The 15,895-nt window shown below is 56.8% G+C and overlaps 1 protein-coding gene across 1 annotated transcript in view; it reads left to right on the top strand.

The window, feature by feature from the left end:
* SLC24A4 (solute carrier family 24 member 4) overlaps positions 1-15,895 on the top strand; it is a 137,568-nt gene that overhangs the window by 88,874 nt on the left and 32,799 nt on the right. The window contains exons 8-12 of the mRNA XM_079127629.1: positions 2,201-2,226; positions 3,655-3,708; positions 5,013-5,155; positions 8,799-8,968; positions 11,558-11,762. Of these exons, the coding sequence (XP_078983755.1) occupies positions 2,201-2,226; positions 3,655-3,708; positions 5,013-5,155; positions 8,799-8,968; positions 11,558-11,762 (598 nt within the window). The remainder of the gene's footprint in view (positions 1-2,200; positions 2,227-3,654; positions 3,709-5,012; positions 5,156-8,798; positions 8,969-11,557; positions 11,763-15,895) is intronic.

Raw genomic sequence — 15,895 nt, 5'->3', positions numbered from 1 at the left:
GCCTCCCGCAGGCTGCTTTTCCCAGAGCAGGGCGGCAGGCCCAGCGTGGAAGCCCACCACTTCTGCCACATTCTGTTAGGGGCCACCAGGTCCAGCCCATGCTCAAAGGGAGCATGAACCTGGGGTGATGGGCTCCTTGGGGCCGTCGTAGAGTCCACCTGCCACACCCCGGAAATGAAACTGATAGGTAGAATAACCTACCTACTACACACAAGTTCCAAAACAACAGTCAACGCAGGGCCTGTAACACAAAGGAGAAGTTGGAGGAATTCGTTGTAAGAGAACACAGCTTCCTACAGGCAAACGTTTTGGCGTGAAGGTGCTGGAAGAGCCAGACACCCCACACAGAGAAGCTCTGAGCCCTTCCATGACAACCCAGGCCAACGCCAATGTGCAGGCCCCAGCCTGGGGGGCCACCCGCAACCTGGCATGCTTTCCAAATAACAAATGGTGCCTGACGCAATGCTAAACAGGCCCAAGTACAATCGTCCTTCAGTTTCCCAGATAGTAAATTTACTGGCAAATGAAGTATTTACTAAAACCTTTTAAAACTACTTTGATTTATAGAATCAAGATTTATAGGTTCAAGGCTCCTTGCTTTTCTGCAGTGGCTAGAACATCTATCAGGACATTTCAGACTTGTGCCAAATAGGGGAAACTTGATCCCCTATTTGTAGAAATGTATCCCGTGTGTCCTGTTCCCTGTCCTCCCTTCCTGTCCTCCACTGCCCCTTAATGCCAGTAGCTGTCCTTCAGGCTGGAAAGACTAAAAGTTTCCTGTAAATGTCCCCAGACTCCCCAGGTGGTGGTCCCATCCTGCCCTTCCTCCGTTGAGTGCCCCTTCCTTAGCACCTTGGGTTCCGAAGGCTTGGGATAGTGCCTGGCTGGGGGTGACCTCCTCAGAAATGGCTTCCTGAAGCCGGTCGTGTCTGCGCCCACCATGATGGCTGGGAGGAAGGACGCAGTGGGCTCAAGTCTAGGCAACAGCCTCCAACCTCTCCTGGCACCATATGTGGGGACCTTTGTCCCCCAGATCAGATTTGTGGGAACATCCCATCCACTTCCTCTCCACACTGGGCCATGCTGGGAATCCCCGCCCCACAGCCTAAACACAGAAGCAATCTTCATTTGTGCCAGAGATTCGGGGGGGGGGGGGGCATCGTTGGGTGTATTAATCTGGGTTTTCTAGAGAAACATAATGAATAGGAGCCAAAGAAATGGGTAGGTGGGTGGATGGGTGGACGGACGAATGGGAGATTTATTAGGAAATTAGCTCAGGTGATTTTAGAGACTGAGACATTCCATGATAGGCTGTCTGTAAGCAAGACCCAGGGAAACCAGTGGTGCGGCTCCATCTTGAGCTGAAGGCCTGAGAATCTCGGGAGCTGCTAGTGTGAGTCCCAGAGTCTAAAAGCAGAGGAGCTGGAGTCCTGGTATCCAGAGGAAGGAGAAGGGTACCCCAGCTCTGAAAGAGGGAGAGGCTGAGGGTGAGCAGGCAACTGCAGATTTACCTTTCTTCTGCCTTCTGTTCTCTCCAGCCTTTGGCTGATTAAATGGTGCCCGCCATGTTGGGTGAGGGTGGACCTTCCTTACTCAGTCCACTAACTCAAATGCCAGTCTCTTCCAGAAACACTCTCATAGACATACCTAGAAATAATACTGTACCAACAATCTGTGCGTCCCTCGCCCAGGCGAGTTAACACCTAGAATCAACCTTCACATGAGTCAATGTCATCGTCCCCCACTGTCCCCCCTCAGCTGCCTTCAAAGTACACAGGGCGAACCTCTCCCTTGGAATTCCGAAAGGGGTAACTCTATTTGAGTAGACAATGCCCCACCCCGTCACACACACCATATGTGGAGGCATAGATATGCAGGTAGCTTTTGGTCTTTGAAATTCCTTGACTTTAGCATCTCTGTTTGCATAATGGGGGGGCTCCTACCAGGTCAGCAGCTTTAGTGAAGCACAGGCCACTTATCTGGGGACAGCCGCATGACCCTGGGCCACATGTGTCAGCTCACCGTTGGCCCAGGTTCCAGCTAAGGCAAAGTCACCGGCTATCATGGAGACAGAGGAACAGAGCCTGCTTCCTACAGAGCACGTCACAGGCCAGCAGAGTCGGCCCTGGTGTTCAGGGGTCTGCGATTGTTTTTCATTTGGAATAAATACACACCCCCCCTTGTTTCTTTTGCCTTCCAGTTCATATACGATGAGGAAATTGTGTGGTAAGTATTTTTCATTTTTTGGATTTTCTTTTGTTTTTGTTAGTTTCCCATATCCTCGTTGGTTGGATTCGCTGAATCATTTTTTTTTGAATTAATTTTACAAACCTAAGCTTGTGAAAGTCATCTTGGCTTTATCTTTCCAAAGTGAGAAAAGTTGTTTCCCTCACTATTCCCACCCTGACAGAGATCAAAATATGTTATAAAGCTAAAATAACACCACTGTGGTGGTTTGCCCCAGGACAAGCTCTGGCTGATGTGGAGACCCGTTTCGGGGGTGGGCATGTGACAGAGGTGCCATTGCAGCGAGTGAGGGGTGGCGCCTTAATGGCAGTCCCCACAACCACACATGAAATCTTCCCTCTCACCTCAGGCAAATTCAAAATCTTACTATAAAAAGCAAAATTTTTAATATGAATTCAGAAGAAAATATTGGAACTCGTCCTTGTGGCACGAAGGCAGGAATTGATTCCTCCACTGGGATGCGCGAGACACCAAGTCCTAAGGAGCAGGACTTCCGCTCCACTCCATAGGCACAGTGCCTCCTGGGTCGTAGCCGTGCCTTTGCCAGCTCCTTGGTGGGATCGGAATCTGCACACTCTCTGCATGGGGGGTGTCCTCAGATGATCAGCCTCGGGTATCCTCGTCCTGACAAGAGCAGCTGTGTGCTGTGGGTCCAGAGAAACCGGTGGCCAGTCCCCTCCTGGCCCCAGCCCACCGCGCAGCCCTGGAGAGTCTCTCCACCGCTGGGTCTCGTTTTCCTCAAGTGTGGAAGGAGCTGGGTACGTGGTCGGGTGGTCTGCAAGTCCCTTTCTGGCTCCTTTGGCATGTCTGCAAAGGAAGTTCCCCAAATGACAGCAGCCCACGCCTGGCTCACAGGGGGCTACAGCTTCTCAGGGTCTCAGGGTTGGAGGTTCAAAAACCACCCCGGCCCCTGGGTTTGGACCATCTCTAAAGAGGGCAGCGATAGGGCATTCCAGAAAGACTCCCCCACTACCACACCACGTGCCCAGTGGGTGGCCCACTCCTGCCCTGGGGACTTGAGGCCCTTCTTCCTAGGGTCCCTGACCAGGCTCTCAAGTGACCGTAGGTTCTCTCAGAGCGGAGTCCAGGCCACTAGCTCCTGACTCCTAAGATGGCAGTCCTGGACCTCCTCTTCCCAGGGTGCTAGGAGGTGGGCTCCAGCGGGGTCCTGCAGACCCCTGTGCTGGAGAGGATCCCTCAGGCTTCTCTCGTTCCTTCACGAGGACTCCCCCCGCCCCCCCGGCAGGGCAGCCTCAGGTGGGGACATCCCCCCTGTGTGCCTGAGTTCGGGGTGGGCCCTGGGGATGGGGAGGGAAGGACTCTCCACTCCCTGGCCTGCCCGTCCATTCCATCCCAGGCTCCCCGCGTGGCCTCCGGCTCTGATGGCATTCTCCTTGTCTCTTTGAGGTGGGAAGGCTTGGTGCTCATCGTCTTGTATGGGTTTTACATTCTGATCATGAAGTAAGTACCTTCTCTCCTCCTTTGGGCTGTGGGCATCTCCTTCCAATCCTGCTCCCCCTTTGCTTAGAGCAGGGGACAATCCTCCGTCCACTCTTTCAGTTCCTATGGGGTAGCCAGAATGAGGGGAAGATGCTGGGGCGCTGTTCTGGGGGTGCCATTCTCACCCTGGCCAGGGCAGTCACGCTGGGCAGCTGGCGAATGGATGGTGACGCTGCTTCCAGAATGAGTTGCCAGCAGGCACCTCTGTCCTGCCCACTCCTCAGTTCCCTGTGGGCCCTGGGCTTCATGAAGCACTGCCTCTCAGGGCCACTGCTTTGCACATCTGCAGGGCCCCCGTATTCTGGGGGTACAAGAGCCGTGTTCTGGGTTATGACACCCTGAGCCCCTCTGGAAGCAGCCTGGGCCCGAACCACCTCCCAGCTGCCCATGAGGGCCATTAGTCAGCCCTCAAGAGGACGTTCTGATCCACGCTCAGCATGGAAGTACCCCCATGCTAAGCGGAAGAGGACAGGCACAGCAGGACTGATGTTTGATTCCGTGAGCACGAGGGACCTAGAAGAGTCAAGTTCATAGCCACAGACGAAGATCAGGGTTCCGGGAGGGGCCGGGGCTGGAGTGATGGGCTCGTTGATGAGGACAGAGGAGCTGCTCGTTCAGGATGACGAAGAAGTTTCAGGATACTGATGGTGGCTGCATAATGATGTGACTAATTAATGCCACCGAAGGGCACCCTTAAAAATGACAAATGGTTACAGTGACTTTCATTACGTATGGTTTTTCCCACCAACATAGAAAAATAAACCCCTAAACTGTGAATGAGCTGAACCACCTTCAGTTTGTCTTTCCCCTCACGCCTCCGTGGGTGTGCTTTGAGAATTCTCACATGTATATAAAGCATTCATGACGTTACATGAAGTGGGAGATTGACTGTCAGACTCAGGAGCATCTCCTCGAGTCGTCTCTTCAGTTAGTGCTGAAGAGAACCCAGCCTGGGGACTTGGAGATGGAGAGAGACTCCTCTCTCAGGGGATGGCACTGCTGGCTCCTAGTGACGTGGTACATGTGAGCAAGAAGGGACAGAAGTGGCAGTGCCTCCGTTGAGCCTGTCATAGGCTGGGCCGGAAGTCTTTCGCTGGGGCAGGCTTGTGACATACAGCTAGGAAGACTCAGTCCTTTTCTTGGGCAGGAGGTCTCCCGAGCTGCCCACCATGGCCAGCATTGTGCTGAACACAGCAGATGTCCACCCACCTGGTCAGTGGGACTCCCCTCTGCTGCTCTGACCTCCTGTCTTCCCCGACCTCCAGGTACAACGTGAAGATGCAAGCCTTTTTCACAGCCAAGCAAAAGAGCATTGCCAACGGCAACCCGGTCAGCAATGAGCTGGAAGATGGTAATGACTTCTATGACGGTAGCTATGATGACCCTTCCGTGCCATTGCTGAGGCAAGGTAAGGCTGAGCAGACAGGAGTGGAGGGGCTTGTCACCCCCACACACACACACACGTCCCCAATATCAGCACCCTCTCACCTTTGGTCACATGTACCCGACATGAGGAGGGACAGTCAGCATTTGAGATGTCGTTCAGATATCCGTTTGCGTAGATGGGAGAAGTTTGGAGGGGAAAATGGACAGGAAGGGAAAGTCAGGAGTCACAGCCACAGTGTTTTCCCAGCTTCCCACGGCAGGTGGGAGCCTCCTTGGCCTTTCCGACAGGCCACAGTGTCCCAACCGATGTCAGGGCCTGTGACAGGAAGCGGAGGCCTTGGAGTGCAGAGGCTGGGCCTCCCTGGTTTTCTCCAGCGCCAGGCCCAGGCCTGCAGAAGTCTGTTCCAGAGACATGGCCAGCTCTAGGCCCAGGGACAGTTGCCCAGAGGGAGAGCAAGGCTGGGGCAAGGGCAGCCCCTGGCCAGCCCCGGAGAGCCCTTGGGGGCCCTTTCCCCAGGGCAGCAGCCTGGTCATCTTTGACTCCCCCCTTTTCTGGAGACTGGGGGTTCTGGATCTAGCCCGTCACCTTGGTCAAGTCCTCCAGACTATCTGAAACTTGTCTCGGTCTTAATAACCCCGCAGTCGCCGGGGTCTGCCCAGCTGGGGGTAGCCTCCGCGAAGGCCCCACTCAGAACAGTGCGGGGCCTTGTACCAGGTTCCTGCCATTGGGATAAGGAAAGACAAGGCTCAGGGGTCTCTGGCGCTGCCCTCGCAGTATGAAAGGCACCTTGACCAGGTGCCGGAGCCCTGCCCCTGGGGTCTGCCCCGGCCCTCTCCACGGGTTTTCATTCAGCAGGATGCCCCAGGGGAGCCTGTCTGTAGGACGCATCCTCAGTGGGCAGGATCATGTGGGCGGCTGCTCGGGAGTTCAGCTCCACAGTCACAGTGGCTCTGAGCTGCCTGTCACAGCCTCCACGGTCTGGCAGCACAGGCTGGCCCCTGCCCAGCACATCCATGGTGATTCCTGGTCCCCTGGACCTTTGTGCAAAGAGAAAAACCACATGGAGAGTCGCTCAGATCCGTGGAACTAGCCCACTTCCTCGGGTGCCAGGCCCCCGGGGCTGCCCGCTGGTCTTGGGGCTGACGGTAGAGGCCTCCCCGTGCCCTGTGAGAGGCTCCTCAGTTGCAATGCCCAGGAGATCCAGGCTCCCTAGACTGTCACCCACTCACGGTGTGCCCCTCCTGCAGCCCGGTCATGACCGTCTTGACCACTTTCATAACCTTAGCAGTAGGGCTTCCCCATAATCTTATTTCCCCCAAGTCTCTCCAAGTTCAGGGTAATTTCAAGGAAATTGGGAGACTGCTCTGGGGAGCAGGGAGGAGTGGGTCTCAGTAAGGCCAAGGGGATGAGGTCCTGGCCCCCCGGTGCAGGCCTGCACCCCTGTAACTGAAGAGGGAAGGCTGGAGATGCCAACTCTGGGGTGGTCTCAGCCCATAAAGTGTCCCTGGGCCCCTCTAGGGGAGGCTGCTGACCAAAGAAGGAGTAGGTTCCCCCAGTGACACGCCAGGGGGACCAAGGATCTCAAGGACTGCCAGCTGGTGGCTTTTCTCCAGAAGCCCTCTTGGGCTGGGGTGCAGCTCGGTGACAGAGCACGTGGCCAGCACCCCGGAAGCCCTGGGTTCCATCCCAGCCCACAGCAAGCAGGCAAGAGCCCGCTCTCTCTCAACCCTGACTCTGCTCTTCTCCGCTGAGCGTTTCCCATATAGGATCAAAACCTAGCCCCTAGGGGAGATTTTCCCGCCACTCTTGCAAAAAACCGTTTTGCACTTGAGTGTTTTTTTTTTTTTTTTTAATATTTTTTTGTTTTCAGTGGACACAACATTTATTTTATGTGGTGCTGAGGATCGAACCCAGGGCCTCACACATGCTAGGCAAGTGCTCTACCACTAAGCCACAACCCCAGCCCCACTTGAGTGTTTTTAGAGGTCAAGCAGGTCAGCACACTGGGTCAGTGTCCTGCTGGTTGTCAGGTGACCTTGCTCACAGCCTGATAGCCAAGGCCACCTGCCTCCCGGCTGCCGTGCTGTGCCAAGCCGGCCTTGCTCGGAGAGCTCTCCAGGGACCTTCCAGGCTGCCCCAGCTCAGGCACAGCTTGGGCTTGGACCAGAGGCGGGGGCGATACCTGTGCTTCTGAGGTGCCAGGAAAACAGCTTAAATGGAGTTACCTTCATTTTTGGCTTAGCCATGCCACCTTGTGCCTCGGTGGTGGCTCTAGGATGAGCGGGACCAGGGACCAGGGTCGTGCCTCCTGCCTCACGAGTCTCCATGGTCTCCCCTCTGAGCCCCGTCCTCTCCCAGCAGTGTCGGGGCAGGGCTGGTTCTGCAGAGGGAGCCTGGAGCCGGCAGTGTTCTGGGTGACCCCTGCCTCTGGGAGGGCGGCCCGAGCCCCGAGGCTCCCTGTGTAAGGAGCCTGCTACTAACACCTTCCTTCAAATAACCCCGGCATCTCCGCCGCCGTCGAGTGCCGCCCCAGACTCCACCGCGCGCTTATCACCTCTGCCCATCTCTTGGCCTCTGCTCCCTAACTCTCCTGAACTGTAAGTAACCCGCTGCCCCCACGCAGTAACACGTGCCTCTAAACACCAGTAAAACCCTCGCCAGCCCACCGCACGCCCCTCGGAGGCCAGTGTCCGTCACCACGACGACGTCCGGGCCTCACGGCTGTTTTCTAACCCACACGCCTCCTGTCTGCTGAGCCTTGCTGCCTCTCTGTGCGTGTGCGTGTGCGTGTGCGGGGGGCTGGTGTGCACTTGGTGTGTTTTTGTGCACTGACTTGCATGCTGGTGCTCCCCACCTGCTCCCTGGAGCGCCACAGGGTGTGGTACCAGTGCAGATGACAGCTGCCCATGTCACAGCCCCTCAGAGGGGATAGTGCTGCCTGCTTCTGCATGCTGTGCTCATGAGCAGTCCCTCCCAGGGACCTGGAGCCCAGGGTCCGCTGCCCCAGGATTCTGGCACCGAGCATGTCTGCAAAGGTGGCAGGAAGAAGCCCAGCTGGGGAGCTTTGTTCAGCCCCGAAGTGGACGGAAAGGGTCAGAGAAAGGGAGCGTCAGGCTTCACCCGAGAACAGGGCCGGCCAGCAGCTCGTGGTGGGAGCTCCTCCCGTCAGCCACTGTGCCTGGTCTAGGGTCTGGAATCCTGTCCTTGACCTCGCAGCTTCCCCATGGGAACAAAGTTAGAAGCACCCTGGGCAGTTTGTCAGTCTCCTCTGGGCAGGAAAAGACGGGAGGAAGGTCCTGCTGTGGTTATGGTGGCAGGCACCGGGACCTGTCCACTGCAGGAGGGCGGCCCCGGTGAGGCTCAGCGGGGCCCGAAAGACCCTTGCACTTGGCCAAGGCCGGGCCCAGAGGGCGGGGAGACGGGCCTCCATGGACTGCCCCGAGCGTCCCCTCCAGGGCCCAGCTGGGTGCCATCAAACCCGCTGAGTCGCTCTTTGAGAACCAGTGACCCACCTTGACTCATGGGAGGAGCTGCAGCCAGGCCCCCAGACTTCAGGTGCCGGACCCCAGCCGCAGGAAGACCTCGGGCGAGAGGGAGTGGGTGGCCCCAGCGCCCAGCCGTCCTCCTGCGGGGGTCAGCACTGATCCTGGCGTTATGTCCATAGTGAAGGAGAAGCCGCAGTACAGCAAGAGCCCCGTGGTGATGGTGGACGAGATCCTGAGCTCCAGCCCCCCCAAGTTCAGCTTTCCTGAGGCGGGCTTGCGCATCATGATCACCAACAAGTTCGGGCCCAGGACCCGGCTGCGGATGGCCAGCAGGATCATCATCAACGAGGTGCGTTCTCCTGCCGGAGGCCCTGGGCCCCAGGACCCTCCCCTTCAGCCACACCTGTTCTGGGAAGGAAGCCCTGGGGCCTCCAGAGGCCTGGGTCCCTCAGGCAGCCAAGGGTTCCTTGGCAATCCAAGCTGGCCCAGGGCACGTCACCAAGTGCTTCTGGAAGGATCCACAGAACAAGAGGGACAAAGGGCCGTCTGAGGACCCATCCAAAGGTCACTTAGAGAAAAACAGCCTAGGAGGAGACCCAGGTCAATGGCCAACGGCCCTGAGGGCTTCCTTGGTGCACCTTGTGCACTTGGGTTTTGTGTTTTGTCTTCTCGTTTGAAAAAACATTTTTAAAAAATATTACTTAACTGGTGTTTTAGAAGCAGCAGACAAGTGTCTGGCCAGCGTCTGCAGGCCTCTGCTCTCTGTGTGCGCGTGGGAATCAGGTCCTTACTCGGAGGCGGTGGCAGGGCTGAGATGAGCACCCAGAGCCACCTGCACGTCGATCGCAGGTTCTGTGTTCAGCACTGTGTTTTGATGGAATACCTAGTGGCCCTCTCTGCACAGAGTATGTTAAGAAAGGAAAACATTTTGCCAAGCTTTGAATCGTTTGATCCAAATCAGTAAAACGCGTATGGCATCCTGCCCGTTCTTCATGAGCACGGGGGTGCGAGTTAACCAACCCTTCAGGGTTTGGAGATTTGTGTTTGTAGCATTTCCTTACGGCACATGTAGCCAGGGAAATCGTAGGTCTTGATGAGCTGGTAAATTCCGGTCATCCTACCCCGCAGTTAGAGGCTGCTGGGAAATGTTCTTTCCCCTTGCTGGGATTGGCCAGCCTGGGATTGGCTCAGGAGGAGGGAATTCTGAGTTTTAATCTCACATTGGCCACTAACTCAATCAGCCTGGGCCTGGGTGCCTGTCGGGGCTGTTGGACAGGAGGCTTCCAGCTCTGAGGATTTCGGGGTACACGCTGGCAGAGCGCACCTGCCGCCTAAGCTGAGACTTCTGGGATTCATTGTGGAATGGAGGGAGGGAGAATAAGAACCCCACGTGCCGGTTTCAAAGTTGCGCATGAGACACTCTGGGCTCATTTCTTCTTCAGTCACTTTACTTCCAGAACATCCCGGAGAGGTTTGCAAAGCTCATATCACTGGCAGCAATGCCTATGGGACGCAGGGAGGGGACACCAGGAGTGTCCTTTACTTACTGACAGAGGGTGGGTACTCAGGGCGCAGGGAAGGAGGGCTTCTTCCAAGGCCTTCCTGGTCTGGCTGTCCTGGCCAAAGCCACTGAGATGAGCTACCGAGGGGCCAGAAGCCCACTTGCCCTGGTTCTCCTACCTCCTGTGAACCAGCCGTTTGGTCACCTCCTTCACCCCACAGTGCCGCACCTGGGTGCTGACCATCTCTAGTAAGGCTGGCCGTAGTTTACTGGGCCCCTGCTCCATGCCAGGGAGGTGCTGGTCATTCCACGTGCGACGGGGCTTCGGTCTTGCCGCCAGCCATGATGGAGGCTCTGGCGGTTCCGGGGTGTCTGTCAGGCGACGTGATCTGCCCAGGCCCTCAGGAGTAAGGAGCCTGCAGGGATTCCAGTCTAGTCCCAGTCTCGCCGAAAGAGGGACCAGGCCCAGGCCCAGCCTCTCCTTCCTCTATCTCTTTCTAGAACTTTCTCTTGTAGTAAGATGGACAGAATGCCTCCACGTGCTTATGTTTTGTGGTGCTGAGGATCAAACCAGTGCTTCGCTCATGCCGGGCCAGCGTGCTGCCACCCAGCCTCAGCCCTGCCCCTTCCTATATCTTTATTCTCTCCCAACACCTAGTCCTTTCTCCAGTTGTTTGTTATGGTCTCTTCCACGTGGCTGCCCTTCAGGCACCCTGCAGCCGTTGCCACCCCGATTCTCTCCTTGAGTGCCACCATCCTTACCCACCCTCCCTGACAGAGCAAACTCCCCTCTCCTCCCCATCTCATTTCTCTGCTGTGGAAACCTGGTCTGTCTCTCTCAATATGTGGATGTATCACCTCCCTTGTAATTTGTGCCTTTTTTTTAATACGACCTTAGCTATCTTTAGATGTTTTTTCCAACTACGACCCTCTGCTGGTTCCTATTAAGCGAGAGCTATGACCCTCCTGATTAACACCATTCACATTGCTGTTAAGTGACGCCCTACTCGTTATAATTCTGTGTGGCTAGGTTTTTCTTTTTCTATTTTAGCTCCAAGGATGACCTTCCATGTAACCTCCTTGAGTAGCAGTTCTTGTGCCTGCGTGGGCCTGACTCTCTGACATAGATCCCTTCGCCCTTTTTGGTGGTCTTTGTAGAAGAACATTTGAAAATCCCCACCCACCCTAGCGTGATGATGTAGTAGCCCCAGCACCGAGGGGCCAGCAGCCCAGCAGCCCAGCACAGGGCTCAGTAGCATCAGGGCCGGGGAAAAGCAGAGCGTGATGGGAAACCAGGGCGCACGCACCAGAGCTGAAGGCAGAGCCCGGCTGAGAGCAGGACGCCCCAGGGGGGCTGGGTGTGCCTAGGGCCCTGGCGAATGTGCCCCTCTGTGTCACCTGCCTCCGCGTCTCCTTGCCTTCCTTCCGCCCACACAGCGGCAGAGACTCATCAACTCGGCCAACGGGGTAAGCAGCAAGCCGCTTCAAAACGGTAGGCACGAGAACATCGAGAACGGGAATGTTCCCGTGGAAAACCCCGGAGACCCTCCGCAGGACCAGGAGCGGCAGCCGCCACCCCAGCCACCACCCCCAGAGCCAGAGCCAGTGGAGACCGTCTTCCTGTCCCCCTTCTCCATGCCTGGTAAGCTTGGAAGGGAGCCGGGCGCTCAAACCTGGCTTCTGTGAGCTCCATCAGGACCCAGCCTGGGGCTCCTGCAAAGGCCTGGACCACAGAGGGAGGTGGAGGGCTGTGCCAAGGGGCCACATTAGGTCACCAGCATGCATTGGAGGTCCTCTAGAAATATGTCATTACCTGTGGCACACTGGTCTTCTGGCTGCCATTCCTAGCATACTGGTTGTGCTGCTGCCTCAAGGCCTTTGCACTGCACTGTGCTGGGATGGACCATCTCTAGTTGCCCCCAACTCATCCTGCCCCTTCTTCAGGGCTGTACTTAAATGTGATCCTGTCACTGTGGCCTTCCCAGGCCACCTTATTTTAAATACTTTATTTTTTCTTGTGTGTCTCCCCCACTAAAAGGCTGGCTCCACGGGGGCAGGCACCTTTGTCAGGGTTGCTCACTGCTGTATCCGTGTCACCAGGCTTGCCGCAGTAGGTGCCGAGTGGCTCTCTGTGGACGAGTGGACTTGGGAGCTCATGTGCAAGAGGACCCCCGCAGCCACCCCTCACCCTCACTCTGCCCCGGCCTTCTGTGAGGGCCTCTGCACTGAGATGGGAAGTGGAGGCCGGAGCTCTCAGCCCCTTCTTGGAGGCTCTTTCTCGTTGTCTTCCATCCCGAGAGGCAGCAGAATTCCAGAACTTCCAAAACCAGAGCTTGATGGGGTTTTTTCTGGAAAGAATTCTGTTTAACATCAGGTGCTCCCCGCACCTGGTTCAGGAGGGGCCCTGGAGGAACAGGGGCTGCCCTGCCCCGCCTGGCCCCACCCGTGGAGGAACATTCCTGCCTCCGAGTAGACGGCCCAAGCCCCCCAGGCTGGGTCACTCTGCCCCAGCTGTTCCTGGAAGATGCAGGCTCCCCCGGATGGTGAGGTTCCTGAAGTTCCTGGACTAGCGTCTCAAGGCCTGCACCTCGTAGCCACTGGGAGCTCTTCCCCAAACCCAGGCCCCGCTCTGAATGGGCACATTCAGGGATTGGTGCGCAGGGTCCTGAGAACCATCTCGCTTTTTTTTAAATTTTAAATTTTTAAAAATTTGTCCTAATTAGTTGTACGTGACTGTAGAAGGCATTTTGACACATCATACATAAATGGAGCGTAACTCCTCCATCTGGTTCTACACCATGTAGAGTTACTCAGGCCAGGTAATCATACACGCACACAAGGTAATAGTGTCCGGTTCATGCTACTATCCCTCCTGCCCCCATGCCCCTCCCCTTCCTTCACTCCCTGTCTAGTCCAAAGTACCTCCTCCCCCTTATTATGAATTAACATCTGCATATCAGAAAACACTCGACCTTTGGTTCTTTGGGATTGGCTTATTTCACTTAGCATGATACTCTCCAGTTCCATCCACTTACCAGCAAATAATTTCATTCTTCTTTAAGACTGAGTAATACTCCATTGCATCTAAGTACCATCCATTCATCTGCTGAAGGACACCTAGGTTGGTTCCATAGCTTAGCTATTGTGAACTGAGCTGCTATAAACATTGATGTGGCTGTGTCACTGTAGTATGCTAATTTTAAGTCCTTTGGGTATAAACTGAAGAGTGGGATAGCTGGGTCAAATGGTGGGTCCGTTCCAAATATTCTGAGGAATCTCGATATTGCTTTCCATAATAGTTGCACCAATTTGTATTCCCACCAGCAATGTATAAGGGTGCCTTTTTCCCCACATTCTTACCAACATTCATTGTTACTTATATTTTTGATGATTGCCCTTCTGACTGGAGTGAGTCATCTCAGTGTGATTTTAATTTTCATTTCTCTAATTACCAGTGATGCCAAATGTTTTCTCATGTATGTGTTGACCATTCGTCCTTCTTCTGTGAAGTGTCCGTTCAATTCCTTTGCCATCTGTTGACTGGGTTACTTGTTCTTTGGTGTTAGGTTGTTTGAGTTCTTTATATAACCTGGAGATCAGTGCTCTCTCTGAGCTGCAGGTGGTAAAGATCTGCTCGCACTCTGCAGCTCTCTCCTCACGTTCTTGATTGTTTCCTTTGCAGTGAAGTTTTTCAGTTTGATTCCATCCTACTTACTGGGAATCTTCATTTTCAATGCTTTTCCAGGTGATTCCTGGAATCAGCTGAGTTAGGGATTGTCGTCAGCACCTCCCCGCCTTCCCTAGGGAGTCTGGCCTTGGGGTTCAGCCTCCTGAGGCCCCTGGGCCAACCAGAAAGCACGGGCCTGGCACCTCACCCACCCCTAGTGCATCCTGCAGCCAGCACACCTGTCAGGGAGCCCTGTGAGGACCAGGGCCAGCCTCACCCACCTCGTCTGGCAGAGTGAAGTCCACGCTGGACTTGGGTAGATGTGGCCCTGGGCCATCTGGGACCCTGTGCGCTGCATGGGGTGGTCTTCTCCAGATCCTGGGTCCCCGTACTGAGTGCCCTGTCTGGGCACACCAGGTGAAGGGAGAGTTCCACATGGAGGGTCCTGGGAGGGCAGCATGTCCGCCCGCTGAGGCAGGACGGGCCTGGGTTCCTGGCAGGTACAGACATGCCCTGGAGCGCCCCCCTGGCTACCCCTGGCAGCCCTGGCTTGTCCTGCTGGCCGCCAGTCCCTCTATGTCTGTGGGGCTGACTACAGGCACCCAGGCCTCAGTGCCCAGAGGAGTGTCCATTCCTCAGGGCCTGGACACCAGTGCTGAGGAGGGCCGTGGCCACTGCTGTGGAGACGCAGCCTTGCCCCAGGAGCAGGCAGACCCCAGGGCTGGGGAGACCCCGGGCCTGGCCCCTGCTCTCCCATGTCCTTGTCCTGGGACCTGGGGCTCCTCAGAGACACCGCCGTGGAGTCTTGGACGAGTTGCTTCCCAGGGTGGAGTCGGAAAGAGCCGTCCCCGGAGGGCTGGGACCCGACCCCCAGGCTGGGCCTCCTGCCCCAGGTCCTCTGCCTGCCCGTCCTCCGGGGAGAGCAGCCCTTCCTGCTGGACTCGACCCACGGACACACCATCCTCAAGCTGAGGCTCCAGACGTTGTCCTGGCCATGCTCTTCAGTGAGCCCCAGGCGGGGGCTTCGGGCCCTGCCTGACCCCCTGCCCTCAGGACCAGGCCTGGCTTCCTGGGCCCCCATCCCTGTGTCTCCAGGCGTGTCCTTGGAGACCCCAGGGCATTCCTCCTCCTCTCCCTGCCGAGCGCAGAGCAGGGAGCAGGGGCTGCGTTGCTGCCTGAGCAAGGCTGCTGCTGGTCCAGGTGCCGAAGGCAGCCAGGGCCGGGGACGCCAGCCTGGGCGGGGAAATACAGGCACCAGAGCCAGCCAGCGAGACCCCAGGCCCAGGGGAGACCACGTGTCAACTCAGGACTCCCCAGCCCCGTCTCTAGCTCGCCTATTCCACCTGCACAGTGGCCTGGGCCTCCGCGTGTCCACGGGCAGGCGGAGCTGGGTGCTCCAGGTGGGGCCTCGGAGGACTCCCGGGACGGGGAAGGAAAACCGGGCAAAGGGGAAGCTGCACCCTCGGGGCCAGCTGGGAGCCTGCGCGGCATCAAGGGACCAAGGAACAGACCACGGCCAGACCGGCGTCAGCTCTCCTGTGCATTTGGGGACAGGCGAGGACAGGCGGGGACAGGCTCCGAGGTCACGCATCCTGGATTTGAATCTCAGTTCCGCCTCTCACCCCGTGTGACCCTGGGCAGCAACGTCATCTCCCTGAACCCGTTTCTCATCCAGAGGGGTTGATGCCGCCTAGGGCCCCGGGTGGACCTGAGCGGCGGGTGCGATGACGTAGCCCAGGTCACTGTGCACCATTGCACAGCAGGTGCTCGGCAGGTGCTCAGCAGGTGTCCACTCAGACCACAGTGGGCCTAGCCACGTGCCTTCTGCTGCTCCAGCTTCTTGTCACTGCCCTGTGTGGGCCACAGGCAGTGTTCTGGAAAAGTCACAGGGGCCAGACCCCCAAACCCTAGGTCAGCTGGGCCTTCCAGGCTGGGGAGGGGAGTCAGCACGTGCCAGGCACCTGGGACAAGCCCGGCCCAGGTGCTCTGCCGACAGCGACCCTCTCGGGGGTGAATGTGTGGGTATAGACTCCTGAGGACCCAGGTGGGAGCAGCGTGGCTGGGTCCCTGTCCTGTGGAGCTTCTAGGCCTGTGAGGCAGGTGGAGGA

The sequence above is a fragment of the Sciurus vulgaris genome, assembly GCF_902686455.1.
Source record: "Sciurus vulgaris genome assembly, chromosome: 2".
Taxonomy (NCBI): Eukaryota; Metazoa; Chordata; class Mammalia; order Rodentia; family Sciuridae; genus Sciurus; species Sciurus vulgaris.
Note: the sequence above shows the minus strand (reverse complement) of the source record. Positions and strands in the feature narration are given on the sequence as shown.